The 15,950-nt window shown below is 45.4% G+C and overlaps 1 protein-coding gene across 1 annotated transcript in view; it reads left to right on the top strand.

The window, feature by feature from the left end:
- The window catches only part of LOC139253803 (zinc finger protein 271-like), an 82,905-nt gene that overhangs the window by 14,150 nt on the left and 52,805 nt on the right, over positions 1-15,950 (top strand). The window contains exon 2 of the mRNA XM_070873560.1: positions 1,467-2,477. Coding sequence (XP_070729661.1) covers positions 1,807-2,477 — 671 coding nt within the window. The 5' untranslated portion in view covers positions 1,467-1,806. The remainder of the gene's footprint in view (positions 1-1,466; positions 2,478-15,950) is intronic.

Below are 15,950 nucleotides of genomic sequence, written 5' to 3' on the forward strand. Positions count from 1 at the left end.
AATCAGCAGGAGGTTTCCTTGCCCATGCTTGACCTGAAGCCAGGAGACTTCATGGGGTCCGGAGTCAGTGTTGAGAACTCCCAGGGCCACACCCTCCCGAATGTATACTACTGTATCGCCACCAGTGGGACAGGACATACCCAGGGATGGTGATGGAGGAGTCTGGGACATTGGCTGAAAGGTATGATTCTGTGAGTATGACTATGTCAGGCTGTTGCTTGACTAGTCTGGGCCATCTCTTCGAATTTTGGCACCAGTCCCCAGATGTTGGTGAGAAAGACTGGGCTGGGTGGGCCGTTGTCGGGTCCGTAGCCAGTGCTGAGGTCGATGCCAGGTGGTACGTCCGGTTTTATTCTTATTATTGTTTTTCGTAGCGGTGGATCAATTGATGAATCAATATGATCTTATTGAATGGCGGAGCAGGCTCGAGGGGCCAAATGGCCTACTCCTGCTTCTAATTCTTATGTGCTTATTCCCTAGCCCAGATCCTGTCTCTATATTAAGAGCAATGGTCCCAACACTGACCCTGGGGACACCACTGTTTCCATCCCTCCAGTCTGAAGAACATCCATTTACCACTACTCTCTGTTTTCTGCCCTTTACCCAACTTCCTCTCCACGCGGCCCCACTCCCTTTAATACTGTGAGCCTTAATTTGATCAACAAGCCTCCTGTCCGGCACCTTATCAAACACCTTTTGACAATCCATCTGCACAACATCCATTGCATTTCCTTTCTCACTGCACTGTGTTATTTCCTGCAATAATCCCTGCTGTCTGTCCTGACTTAATCATTTCACTACAAATGTTGCAACGTTTACTTCTGTAGTTAGAATCCCCCGCGCAGGGGTAAAGTGCTCTATCAATGACACCAGGAGCCCAGACACGGGACCAGGCTGTGCTCTGAGCAGGCGCAGTACCAGTGGTGGAGGTGGTCTGAGGCGGAAGAGACATTCCGCGAGTCAGTAGGAGCTTGTGAGCTCAGCGGAGGAATTGGATCCCTGGGTGGGCTGGGCAGCTTCATAAACACCTGCTGCAGGCCTCAGGCCCCGAATATGAGCCCGCAGGCTCCATGTTTGACCTGCGATGATAGACCCGACCGCTCGGGGTAACTAGCTGAATTCTTGGACAGGATCAGGGCGCCTGCGCGGCCATCTTGGTACAGGAGCAGAGGGTGGTGGGGTTTAGGGTCCCAGTGACCAGGAGAGAAAATAATTTCCTTGTTTCTTCTCAGTCTGTGCACTAGGGATGTAGAACTGAACCCAACCAGAGAAGAGGGAGTGAGAAAATTGCAGATGGAGGAAAGAAATGATGGAGGTGGTGCGATGAGTTTGGATTTCAGCACAGGGTGGAGGGAGAGTGTGTGGGATGGGAATTTACAGCTTTGGGGAACAAGAGAGGAAAGAATGTTCCATAGAAACTGGGATTGTCTGTCCTCAGTGCTGACTTTTGTAAACTCCTTTTACAGGATATTAGAAAAGGAGGATTTACAGATGGGAAACTCGAACCAATCACAGTCACTCGATTCACCTGTATATCATCAGCCTTTGAATGTGGAAGGAGAAACGGTTGTCTGTTCTGTCTGTGAGAAAAGATATTAAACATTAGTGTGACTGGTAAAGCACCGAGACACACACACCCGAGTGAGAGTGTTCCAGTGCAGTGACTGTGGAAAGAGCTTTAACCAGTTACACAGCCTGAAAAAACATCGCACCATTCACAGCGGGGAGAAACCGTACACATATTGTGTATGTGGACGAAGTTTCAATTGATCATCCAACCTGGAGAGACACAAGGACACCCGCACCATGGAGAAACCATGGGAATGTGGAGACTGTGGGAAGGCATTCAATTGCCCCTCTGCGCTGGAAACTCATCGACGGCATCACAACGGAGAGAGGCCATTCACCTGCTCCATGTGTGAGAAGGGATTCACTCGTTCATCCGACCTCACTGAACACCAGCGTGTTCACACTGCGGAGAGGCCGTTTACCTACCCAGTGTGTGGGAAGGGATTCACTCAGTCATCCAACCTGCTGGTACACAAGCGAATTCACACTGGGGAGAGGCCATTCACCTGCTCCATGTGTGAGAAGGGATTCACTCGTTCATCCGAGCTCACTGAACACCAGCGTGTTCACACTGGGGAGAGGCCGTTTACCTACCCAGTGTGTGGGAAAGGATTCACTCGATCATTTGACCTGTTGACACACCAACACATTCACACTGGGGAGAGGCCATTCATCTGCTCTGAATGTGGGAAGGGTTTCACTCGATCATCCCACCTGCTGATACACCAACGCATTCATACTGGGGAGAGGCCGTTCATCTGCTCTGAGTGTGGGAAGGCTTTCACTCGATCATCTTACCTGCTAGCACACCAGCGAGTTCACACTGGGGAGAGGCCATTCACCTGCTCTGAGTGTGGGAAGGGATTCACTCAGTCATCCAACCTGCTGACACACCAGCGAGTTCACAAGTGACTGCAGGGGTTGGACTCTGCTGTTATTGTTGCCGTTAATCACATCCAGGACTGAAACATGTTGCCGCTGGTGGAATTAATCCCTATATCTGGGCTGGAGTTTAATTTTCTGGATATCATTAAATCATAGAATGGTCACAGCACAGTAGGAGGCCTTTTGGACCATCGAACCCATGCCGGCTCTCTGCAAGAGCACTTCAGCTAGTCATAAGAACATAAGAAATAGGAGCAGGAGTAGGCCACACCACCCCTCGAGTCTGCTCCACCATTCAATAAGATCATGGCTGGTCTGATCATGGACTCAGCTCCACTTCCCTGCCCACTCTCCATAACCCTTTATCGTTTAAGAAACTGTCTATTTCTGTCTTAAATTTATTCAATGTCCCAGCTTCCACATCTCTCTGAGGCAGCGAAGTCCACAGATTTACAACCCTCAGAGAAGAAATTTCTCCTCATCTCTGTTTTAAATGGGCGGCCTCTAGTTCTAGTCTCCCGCATCAGTGGAAACATCCTCTCTGCATCCACCTTGTCAAGCCCCCTCATATATGTTTTGATAAGATCACGTCTCATTCTTCTGAATTCCAATGAGTAGAGACCCAACCTACTCAACCTTTCCTCATAAGTCAACCCCCTCATCTCCGGAATCAACCTAGTGAAACTTCTCTGAACTGCCTCCAAAGTACCCACAGGTCCTGCTGTACTGCAGCACTTTGCAATCTTTCTCCATTTAAATAATAACTTGCTCTTTGATTTTTTTCTACCAAAGTGCATGACCTCAGACTTTCCAACATTACACTCCATCTGCCAAATTTTTGCCCACTCACTTAGCCTGTCTATTCCTTTTGCAAATTTTTTGTGTCCTCCTCACACATTGCTTTTCCTCTCATCTTTGTATCATCAGCAAACTTGGCTACATTACACTCAGTCCCTTCTTCCAAGTCGTTAATATAGATTGTAAATAGTCCCACTCCCTGGCCCTGCAAATGTTTTATTTCATGTACTTATCAATTCCCTTTTTGAAAGCCACGATTGAATCTGCCTCCACCACCCTTTTAGGCCGTGCATTCCAGATCCTAACCACTCGCTGCTTAAAGAAAAGTTTTTTCTCATGTCGCCTTTGGTTCTTCTGCCAATCACCTTGAATCTGTGTCCTCTGGTTCTCAACCCTTCCGCCAATGGGAATATTTTCTCTCTACTCTGTCCAGACCCCTCATGATTTTAGAGCACTTCTATCAAATCTCCTTTCAACCTTCTCTGTTCTAAGAAGAACAACCCCAGCTTCACCAGTCTATCCATGTAACTGAAGTCCCTCATCCCTGGAATCATTCTTGTAAATCTTTTCTGCACCCTCTGTCAAACAACTGTCAAATAAATCAGCTTTGTTTCCTACATACAGTGAGTCGATTCCTTGATTTCTTCAAGAGGAGGCTAATTGATGTCCTGTTACCGACTGTCCCATTTTTGAGCCTTTTCACGGCTTCTGTTTTAGTGATGTTGGTTGAGGGATAAATGTTAGCGAGGACACCGGAGATCTCTCTTTTCTTCGAAATAATGTCATGGAATCTTTAACGCCGACTTGAGAGGTCAGATAGTTCTGATTCTTTTTTGTATTCGTTCACGGGATGTGGGCGTCGCTGGTAAGGCCAGCATTTATTGTCCATCCATAATTGCCCTTGAGAAGATGGGGGGGTGGGGAGCCATCTTCTTGAACTGCTGCAGTGCGTGTGGTGAAGGTACTCCCACAGTACTGTTAGGGAGGGAGTTCCAGGATTTTGACCCAGTGATAATGAAGGAATGGCGATATGCTTTCAAATCAGGATGGTGTGTGACTTGGAAGGAAACGTGGAGATGGTGGTGTTCCCATGCGCCTGCTGCCCTTGTCCTTCTAGTTGGTAGAGGTCGTGGGTTTGTGAGGTACTGCCGAAGAAGCCTTGGCGAGTTGATGCAGTGTATCTTGTACATGGTAAATACTGCAGCCACGGTACATCGATGATGGAGGGAGTGGATATTTAAGGTGGTGGATGGGTGCCAATAAAGCGGGCTGCTTTGTCATGGATGGTGTCAAGCTTCTTGAGTGTTGTCGCAGTTGCATTCATCCAAGCAAGTGGAGAGTATTCCATCACACTCCTGACTTGTGCCTTGTAGATGGTGGAAAGGCTCTGGGGAGTCAGGAGGTGAGACACTCACCATAGAATACCCAGCCTCTGACTTGCTCTTGTTGCCACAGTATTTATGTGGCTGTTCCAGTTAAGTTTCTGGTCAATGGTAACCCCAAGGATGTTGATGGTAGGGGATTCGGCTATGGTAATGCCATTGAATGTTATGGGGTGGTGGTTAGACTCTTGCTTGTTGGAGATAGTCATTGCCTGGCACTTGTGTCGTGACTGTTACTTGCCACTTATCAGCCCAAGCCTGAATGTTGTCCAGGTCTTGCTGTACGCAGGCATGGACTGCTCCATTATCTGAGGAGTTGCGAATGGAACTGAACACTGTGCAGTCATCAGCGAACATTCCCACTTCTGACCTTATAATGAAAGGAAGGTCATTGATGAAGCAACTGAAGATGGTTGGGCCTAGGACACTGCCCTGAGGAACTCCTGCAACGATGTCCTGGGGCTGTGATGATTGACCTCCAACTACCACAACTATCTTCCTTTGTGCTAGGTGTGACTCCAGCCAGTGTAGAGTTTTCCCCCAGATTCCCATTGACTTCAGTTTTACTAGAGCTCCTTGATGCTGCACTCGGTCAAATGCTGCCCTGATGTCGAGGGCAGTCACTCTCACTTTGCCTCTGGAATTCAGCTCTTTTGACCATGTTTGGACCAAGGCTGTGATGAGGTCTGGAGCCGAGTGGTCCTGGCGGAACCCAAATTGGGTATCGGTGAGCAAGTTATTGGTGAGTAAGTGCCGCTTGATACCACTGTTGGTGACAACTTCCATCACTTTGCTAATGATTGAGAATAGACTGATGGGGCAGTAATTGACCAGATTGGATTTGTCCTGCTTTTTGTGGCAGTTTTCCACATTGTCGCATCGATGCCAGTGTTGTAACTGTACTCGAACAACTTGGCTAGAGGTGCGGCTAGTTCTGGAGCACAAGTCTTCAGCACAACAGCCGGTGTATTGTCGGAACCCATAGCCTTTGCTGTATCCAATGCATTCAGCTGTTTCTTGATATCACGTGGAGTGAATCGAATTGGCTGAAGACTGGCTTCCTTAGGAGGAGGCCGATATGGATCATCCTCTCGGCACATCTGGCTGAAGATGGTTGTAAACACCAGCCTTTTCTTCTCAGAAGATCAAGATGTAGAACCAGTTTGTGTCAAGATAAGAAATAATAAGGGAAAGAAATCACTGGTAGGAGTAGTCTATAGGCCCCCTAACAGTAGCTACACTGCAGGACAGCATATAAATCAACAACACATGGAGGCTTGTAAGAAATACTGCAATAATCATGGGCGATTTTAATCTTTTTGATTGGACAAATCAAATTGGCAAAGGTAGCCTTAAGGAAGAGTTCATAGAGTGTATTTGGGATGTTCTTAGAACAATACGATGTGGAGCCAACCAGGGAGCAGACTATTTTAGATCTGGTAATGTGTAATTAATGATCTCATAGTAAAGGATCCTCTTGGGAAGAGTGATCATAACATGGTATAATTTCAAATTCAGTTTGAGGCTGAGAAACTTGGGTCTCGTACTCGTGCCCTGAACTTAAATAAAGACAATTACAAAGAAAGGGTAAGATGGTAGATAAGCAGTGATAGACATTTAAGGAGATATTTTATAACTCTCAGCAAAGATATATTCCAGTGAGAAAGAAAGATTCTTAAGAAGAACCAGCCATGGCTAACTAAGAATTTTTTGAGGATGTAACTGGTAGAGTGGACAAGGGAGAACCAGTGGATGTGGTGTATTTGGACTTTCAAAAGGCTTTTGACAAGATCCCACACAAGAGATTGGTGTGCAAAATTAAAGCACATGGTATTGGGGGTAATATACTGACGTGGATAGAGAACGTTGGCAGATAGGAAGCACAGAGTCGGGATAAACGGGTCCTTTGCCGAATGGCAGTGACTAGTGGGGTGCCGCAGGGCTCAGTACTGGGACTCCAGCTATTTACAGTATAAATTAATGATTTGGATGAGGGAATTAAGTGTAATATCTCCAAGTTTGCAGATGACACTAAGCTGGGTGGCAGTGTGAGCTGTGAGGAGGACGCTAAAAGGCTGCAGGGTGACTTGGACAGGTTAGGTGAGTGGGCAAACGCGTGGCAGATGCAGTATAATGTGGATAAATGTGAGGTTATCCACTTTGGTGGCAAAAACACGAAGGCAGAATATTATCTGAATGGTGGCAGATTAAGAAATGGGGAGGTGCAACGAGACCTGGATGTCATGGTACATCAGTCATTGAAAGTTGGCATGCAGGTACAGCAGGTGCTGAAGAAGGCAAATGGTATGTTGGCCTTCATAGCTAGGGGATTTGAGTATAGGAGCAGGGAGATCTTACTACAGTTGTACAGGGCCTTAGTGAGGCCTCACCTGGAATATTGTGTTCAGTTTTGGTCTCCGATTCTGAGGAAGTACGTTCTTGCTATTGAGAGAGTGCAGCGAAGATTAACCAGACTGATTCCCGGGATAACTGGACTGACATATGAGGAGAGACTGGATTGACTGGGCCTGTATTCACTGGAGTTTAGAAGGATGAGAGGGGATCTCATAGAAACATATAAAAATCTGATGGGACTGGACAGGTTAGATGAAGGAAGAATGTTCCCGATGTTGGGGAAGTCCAGGACCAGGGGACATAGTCTACGGATAAGGGGTAAGCCATTTAGGACTGAGATAAGGAGAAACTTCTTCACTCAGAGAGTTGTTAACCTGTGGAATTCCCTACCGCAGAGAGTTGTTGATGCCAGTTCATTGGATATATTCAGGAGGGTGTTAGATATGGCCCTTACGGCTAAAGGGATCAAGGGGTATGGAGAGAAAGCAGGACAAGGGTACTGAGGTGAATGATCAGCCATGATCTTATCGAATGGTGGTGCAGGCTCGAAGGGCCGAATGGCCTACTCCTGCACCTATTTTCTATGTTTCTAAGAAGTAATGGATGGCATCAAATTGAAAACAAAAGCATACAATGTTGCGAAGATTAGTGGAAGGCCAGAAGATTGGGAACTTTTTAGAAAAGAGCAAAAGACGACTAAAAAAGAAAAAAGGGAAAGGAGATAGATTGAGAGTAAACTAGCAAGAAATATAAAAAGAGACAGTAAGAGATTCTATAGGTATATAAAAAGGAAGAGAGTAGCTAAGTTGGTCCCTTAGAGGATGAGACTAGGGAATTAATAATGGAAAACAGAAGTGGCAGAGAATTTGAACAAATATTTTGTATCGGTCTTCACTGTAGAAGACATTAAGAGCATCGCAGTAATGGATAATCAAGGGGCTATGGGGAGGGGACAAGATGGACAAGTCCCCTGGACCTAATGGCCTGCATCCTATGGTATTAAAAGAAGTGGCTACAGAGATGGTGGCTACATTGGTTGTAATCTGCCAAAAATCCCTGGATCCTGGATTTTTGATTGGAAAACAGCAAATGTAATTCCCTTATTTAAGAAAGGAGGGAGACAGAAAGCAGGAAACTGTTAGCCTAACATCAGTCATTGGGAAAATGCTGGAGTCCATTATTGATGAAGTAGCAGCAGGACATTTAGAAGATCATGGTACAGTCAAGCAGAGTCAGCATGGTTTTATGAAAGGGAAATCATGCTTGACAAATTTATTGGTGTTCTTTGAGGATGTAATGAGCAGGGTGGATAAAGGGGAACCAGTAGGTGTCATGTATTTGGATTTCTAGAAGGCATTCGATAAGGTGCCACATAAAAGGTTACTGCACAAGATAAGAGCTCACGAAATTGGGAGTAATATATTGACATGGATAGAGGTTTGGCTAACTAACAGAAAACAGAATTGGGATAAATAGGTCATTTTCAGGTTGGCAAACTAACTAGTGGGGTGCCACAAGGATCAGTGCTGGGAACTCAACTATTTACAATCTATATTAATGACTTGGATGAAGGGACCAAGAGTAATGTAGTTTAATTTGCTGATGATACAAAGATAGGTGGAAAAGCAATTTGTGAGGAAGACGCAAAGAATCTACAAAGGGATATGGATAAGCTAAGTGAGTGAGCAAAAATTTGGGAGATGGAGTATAATGTGGGAAAATGTGAGGTTATCCACTTTGGTATGAAAAATATAAAAGCAAATTATTTAAATGGGGAAAGATTAGAAAATGCTGCAGTACAGAGGGATCTCCGGGTCCTTGTACATGAAACACAAAAAGTTAGCATGCAGGTACAGCAAGTAATTAAGAAGGCAAATGGAATGTTGGCCCCTTTTGCAAGGGGGGATGGAGTATAAAAGTAGGGAAGACCTGCTACAACTGTACAGGGTGTTGGTGACACCACACCTGGAGTACTTTATACAGTTTTGGTCTCTTTGCATTGGAGGCAGTTCAGAGAAGGTTCACGAGGTTGATTCGTGAGATGAGGGGGTTATAAAGAAAGGTTGAGCAGTTTAGGCCTATATTCATTGGAGTTTAGAAGAATGTGAGGTGATCTTATTGAGCACAGATGAGCACAACAGTGGCAAATGGAATTCCATCCAGAGAAGTGTGAGGTAATACATTTGGGGAGGGCTAACAAGGAAAGGGAATACACATTAAATGGTAGGTCACTGAAAAGTGTAGAAGAACAAAGCAAGTGCATGTCCACAAATCCCTGAAGCTGGCAGGCCAGGTAGATAAGGTGGATAAGAAGGCATATGGAATGCTTGTTTTTATTAGCTGAGGCATAGAATACAAGAGCAGGGGTGATTATGCTTGAACTGTATAAAATACTAGTTAGGCCACAGTTCTGGTCACCGCATTACAGGAAGGATGTGATTGCACTTGAGAGGGTACAGAGGAGATTTACGAGGATGTTGTCAGGAGTGGAGAATCTTAGCTATGAGGACAGATTGGATAGGCTGGGTTTGTTTTCCTTGAAACAGAGGAGACTGAGGTGTATAAAATTATGAGGGGCCTAGATATAGTGAATAGAAAGGGCCTATTTCTGAGCAGAGGGGTCAACAACTAGGTGCATAAATTTAAAGTAATTGGTAGAAGGTTTAGAGGTGATTTGAGGGGAGATTTCTCCACCCAGACTGTGTTGGGGGTCTGGAGCTCACTGCCTGAAAGGGTGGCTGAGGCAGAAACCCTCACCACGTTTTTAAAAAGCACTTGAGGCGCTGTAACCTGCGGACCTAGAGCTGGGAAGTGGGATTAGGTCGGATAGCCTCCTGTTGGCTGGCATGGACATGGCCTCCTTCCGTGCTGTAAATTTCCATGATTCTATGATTGTCAATCTGGTGAGAAAATGATCAGAAAAATAATCAAACTGCCCCAGGGTCACGTTGTTCAGCCGCCGAATCCACAGAGAGTGCGGCCCTGCCGCTTCAGAGCGTACACCACATCCATGGCTGTGACCGTCTTGCGTTTGGTGTGCTCAGTGCAGGTGACCACATCCCTGATCACATTCTCCAGGAAAACCTTCAGCACCCCGCGGGTCTCCTCGTAGATCAGGCCCGAGATCCACTTGACGACGCCACAGCGATCCAGTTGGCAGATGGCAGGTTTGGTGATATCCTGGATGTTATCACTGAGCACTTTACGGCGGCGTTTGGCTCCGCCTTTACCCAGTCCTTTGCCTCCTTTACCTCGGCCAGACATCATAATTCTTCACAGGGACATAAATTGAATGATAAACACTCGCCATCCAGATGTGTTTTTGAAGCCAGCCCGGACCTGGTTGAGGAAGGCGAGTGTGAGAGAGGCAAGAAGGAACCAGAATCAGGGTGACAGGTTGAGCAGAGACGGCGGCCTCTGAACTTCCAGATCTGCCTCCAGACTTAACGCTCCAGCATTGAAATACTTGCCTGCTCCTTCCCGGCACCCTCTCCCCGCCCAGTGTTTAACCCGACGGGAAGGGCCCTTGCGACCTCCCCTCCCCCAGCTCTGCCAGCGGCTGCCGTTTCCTCTGTGCTTAGCTGATGATCGTTGAACACATCAGGGAGCGGAGATATCCCGGGCCCGAGTAAGGGAGCAAACAGCAGCCTCCTTCCAGCATTGAGACTGTGTCCGTAAATGGGCTTTGTGTCGGGGTATCGGGGGCTGTTTGTAAGAGGCAGAGTGGAGCAGGAAGTAGTTTGGGAACATGGAGTGAGTGGGGGAAGGGAGCGGAGATATCCCAGGTTGTGTGTGTACAGTGTAAGGCGACAGAGAAAGTTAATCACCGCACTCTTTCAAGTCATTGCTGCATTCTTTCAGCAAATCAGTAATAAATGTTCCTGATTCCCAATCTCACCGTGTCTGCTCTTGGACATTGAACAGTGGAAACACAGCTTGACAGTGAGGATGTGAGGAGTGTCACAAAGTGCAGGCCACCAGGACAGAAGTGTGAAAGTGGACATTCCGTTTTGTTTCGGTGCGTTGAGTTCTCCAGAACCATGTTGAAGGTGATCGAGAGATGCATTGTCGCTCCCTGAGATACATTCTGTTGACTGCACAGGCCCTTAACTTGGTTCTAATAGACTGAGAACAATTGTGGTACAGCCCAGATACCTGTAGTTATAATCCAGAAAGTGATTCAGAATTTTACAGGTAGTCCTGTGGGAGTGGAAGTTATAAATCTCGACTGTATCAATCGGGTGATCCCATTCATGAACCAGTGCCGGATTTGTATTGTGCCTGGATGCTGATAACTTTCTATAAAACCATCCTACACACCTGGTGTGGAAAATCTGAGTGCCGCTGTACTGCAGTGAGGTCAGAAACATAGAAACATAGACAATAGGTGCAGGAGTAGGCCATACGGTCCTTCGAGCCTGCACCGCCATTCAATATGATCAAGTCTGATCATGCAACTTCAGTACCCCATTCCTACTTTCTCTCCATACCCTTTGATCCCTTTAGCCGTAAGGGCCACATCTAACTCCCTTTTGAATATATCTAACGAACTGGCCTCAACAACTTTCTGTGGGAGAGAATTCCACAGATTCACAATTCTGAGTGAAGAAGTTCTCTTCTCGGTCCTAATTGCCTTACCCCTTATCCTGAGACTGTGACCCCTGGTTCTGCACTTCCCCAACATCAGAAACATTCTTTCTGCATCTAACCTGTCCAATCCTGTCAGAATTTGATATGTTTCTAGGAGATCCCCTCTCATTCTTCTAAATTCCAGTGAATACCTAGTCGGTCCAGTCTTTCTTCATATGTCAGTCCTGCCATCCCGGGAATCAGTTTGGTGAACCTTCGCTGCACTCCCTCAATAGCAAGAATGTCCTTCCTCAAGTTAGGAGACTAAAACTGTACACAATACTCCAGGTGTGGCCTCACCAAGGCCCTGTACAACTGTAGCAACACCTCCCTGCCCCTGTACTCAAATCCCCTCGCTATGAAGGCCAACATGCCATTTGCTTTCTTAACCGCCTGCTGTACCTGCATGCCAACCTTCAATGACTGATGTACCATGACACCCAGGTCTCGTTGCACCTCCCCTTTTCCTAATCTGTCACCATTCAGATAATAGTCTGTCTCTCTGTTTTTACCACCAAAGTGGATAATCTAACATTTATCCACATTATACTTCATCTGCCATGCATTTGCCCACTCACCTAACCTATCCAAGTCACTCTGCAGCCTCATAGCATCTTCCTCGCAGCTCACACTGCCACCCAACTTAGTGTCATCCGCAAATTTGGAGATACTACATTCAATCCCCTCGTCTAAATCATTAATGTACAATGTAAACAGCTGGGGCTCCAGCACAGAATCTTGCGGTACCCCACTAGTCACTGCCTGCCATTCTGAAAAGTACCCATTTACTCCTACTCTTTGCTTCCTGTCTGCCAATCAGTTCTCATTCCACGTCAGCATACTACCCCCAATCCCATGTGCTTTAACTTTGCACATTATTCTCTTGTGTGGGACCTTGTCGAAAGCCTTCTGAAAGTCCAAACACACCACATCAACTGGTTCTCCCTTGTCCACTCTACTGGAAACATCCTCAAAAAATTCCAGAAGATTTGTCAAGCATGATTTCCCTTTCACAAATCCATGTTGACTTGGGCCTATCATGTCACCTCTTTCCAAATGCGCTGCTATGACATCCTTAATAATTGATTCCATCATTTTACCCATTACCGATGTCAGGCTGACCGGTCCATAAATCTCTGTTTTCTCTCCCTCCTTTTTTTAAAAAGTGGGGTTACATTGGCTACCCTCCACTCCATCGGAACTGATCCAGACTCTATGGAATGCTGGAAAATGACTGTCAATGCATCCGCTATTTCCAAGGCCACCTCCTTAAGTACTCTGGGATGCAGACCATCAGGCTCTGGGGATTTATCAACCTTCAATCCCATCAATTTCCCCAACCAAATTTCCCGACTAATAAGGATTTCCCTCAGTTCCTCCTTCTTACTCGACCCTCTGACTCCTTTTATATCCAGAAGGTTGTTTGTGTCCTCCTTAGTGAATACCGAACCAAAGTACTTGTTCAATTGGTCTGCCATTTCTTTGTTCCCTGTTATGACTTCCCCTGATTCTGACTGCAGGGGACCTACGTTTGTCTTTACTAACCTTTTTCTCTTTACATATCTATAGAAGCTTTTGCAGTGCGTTTTAATGTTCCCTGCAAGCTTCTTCTCGTACTCCATTTTCCCTGCCCTAATCAAACCCTTTGTCCTCCTCTGCTGAATTCTAAATTTCTCCCAGTCCCCGGATTCGTTGCTATTTCTGGCCAATTTGTATGCCACTTCCTTGGCTTTAATACTATCCCTGATTTCCCTTGATAGCCACGGTTGAGCCACCTTCCCTTTTTTATTTTTACGCCAGACAGGGATGTACAATTGTTGTAGTTAATCCATGCGGTCTCTAAATGTCTGCCATTGCCGATCCACTGTCAACCCCTTAAGTATCATTTGCCAATCTATCCTACACAATTCACGCCTCATACCTTCAAAGTTACCTTCCTTTAAGTTCTGGACCATGGTCTCTGAATTAACTGTTTCATTCTCCATCCTAATGTAGAATTCCACCATATTATGGTCACTCTTCCCCCAAGGGGCCTCGCACAACGAGATTGCTAATTAATCTTCTCTCATTGCATAACACCCAGTCTAAGATGACCTCCCCCCGAGTTGGTTCCTCGACATATTGGTCTAGAAAACCAACCCTTATGCACTCCAGGAAATCTTCCTCCATCGTATTGCTTCCAGTTTGGTTAGCCCAATCTATATGCATATTAAAGTCACCCATAATAACTGCTGCACCTTTATTGCATGCACCCCTAATTTCCTGTTTGATGCCCTCCCCAAGGTGTGGCCTCACCAAGGCCCTGTACAACTGCAGTAAGACCTCCCTGCTCCTATACTCAAATCTTCTCGCTATGAAAGCTAACATGCCATTTGCCGCCTTCACCGCCTGCTGTACCTGCATGCCAACTTTCAATGACTGATGCACCATGACACTCTGGTCTCGTTGCACCTCCCCTTTTCCTAATCTGTCACCATTCAAATAATATTCTGCCTTCCTGTTTTTGCCACCAAAGTGAATAACTTCACATTTTTCTACATTATACTGCATTTGCCATGCATTTGCCCACTCACCTACCTGTCCAAGTCACACTACAGCCTCTTAGCTTCCTCCTCACAGCTCACACTGCCACCCAGCTTAGTGTCATCTGGAAACTTGGAGATATTACATTCAATTCCTTCGTCCAAATCATTAATGTACATTGTAAATAGCTGGGGTCCCAGCACTGTCACTGCCTGCCATTCTGAAAAGGACCCGTTCATTCTTACTCTTTGCTTCCTGTCTGCAAACCAGTTCTCTATCATGTCAATATATTAGCCCCAATACGATGTGCTTTAATTTTGCACACTAATCTCTTGTATGGGACCTTGTCAAAAGCCTTTTGAAAGTCCAAATATACCATATCCACTGGTTCTCCCTCGTCCACTCTACTAGTTACATCCTCAAAAAATTCTAGAAGATTTGTTGAGCATGATTTCCCTTTCATAAATCCATGCTGTCTTGGACCGATCCTGTCACTGCTTTCCAAATGCGTTGCTATTATGTCTTTAATAATTGATTCCAACATTTTCCCCACTACCGATGTCAGGCTAACCGGTCTATAATTCCGTGTTTTCTCTCCCTCCTTTTTTAAAAATTGGGGTTACATTACTACCCTCCAATCCATAGGAACTGATTGAGAGTCTATAGAATGTTGGAAAATGACCACCAATGTATCTACTATTTCTCGGGCCACATCCTTCAGTACTCTGGGATTTATTGGCCTTCAGTCCCATCAATTTCCCTAACACAATTTCCTGACTAATAAGGATTTACTTCAGTTCCTCTTTCTTGCTAGACCCTCAGTCCCCTAGTATTTCCGAAAGGTTATTTGTGTCTTCCTTAGTGAAGACAGAACCAAAGTATTTGTTCAATTGTTCTGCCATTTCTTTGTTCCCCATTATAAATTCACCTGATTCTGACTGCAAGGGACTTACATTTGTCTTCATTAATCTTTTTCTCTTCACATATCTATAGAAGCTTTTTCAGTCACTTTTTATGTTCCCAGCAAGCTTACTCTCATACTCTATTTTACCCCTCCTAATTAAACCCTTTGTCCTCCTCTGCTGAATTCTAAATTTTTCCCAGTCCTCAGGTTTGCTGCTTTTTCTGGCCAATTTATATGCCTCTTCCTTGGTTTTAAAACTATCCCTAATTTCCCTTGTTAGCCACGGTTGAGCCACCTTCCCCATTTTATCTTTACGCTAGACAGGGATGTACAATTGTTGAAGGTCATCCATGCGATCTTTAAGTGTCTGCCATTGCCTATCCACCGTCAACCCTTTAAGTATCATTAGCCAGTCTATCCTAGCCAATTCACGTCTCATACCATCGACTTACCTTTCTTTAAGTTCAGGACCCGAGTCTCTGAGTTAACTGTGACAAGGACACTGTTTGTATCATGGTTTCCTCTCTCCAGATACTTTACTTTATTCTAAACATTTCCATTCATTACAACTTTATTTTATATTCTCTGCCTCAGTTGTCCATATCATAACTAATATTTTTCTGGTATTATTATTCTCAAAGCAAAATAGTTCATTGAGCCAGTATAAATCTGATATTTCCTTCACCTGGAATACAAGGAAAAGTGCAAGCAGCTCCTTCTCACAGTGAGTGCATTATCACTTACAGAGCGCAGAGACACAGAACTGACCTCAATCCTATTATCACAGGCAGCAGAAGCTGTCACTCCAACAGTGATCCGAAGTGGCTGAGTTACATTGTGAATCTTACGGCCACTGGAGCGGTAGGATCCAATGCTGTTTCACCATTGAAACGGATCACATTCAT

This window comes from Pristiophorus japonicus, unplaced genomic scaffold, assembly GCF_044704955.1.
Source record: "Pristiophorus japonicus isolate sPriJap1 unplaced genomic scaffold, sPriJap1.hap1 HAP1_SCAFFOLD_512, whole genome shotgun sequence".
Classification (NCBI taxonomy): Eukaryota; Metazoa; Chordata; class Chondrichthyes; family Pristiophoridae; genus Pristiophorus; species Pristiophorus japonicus.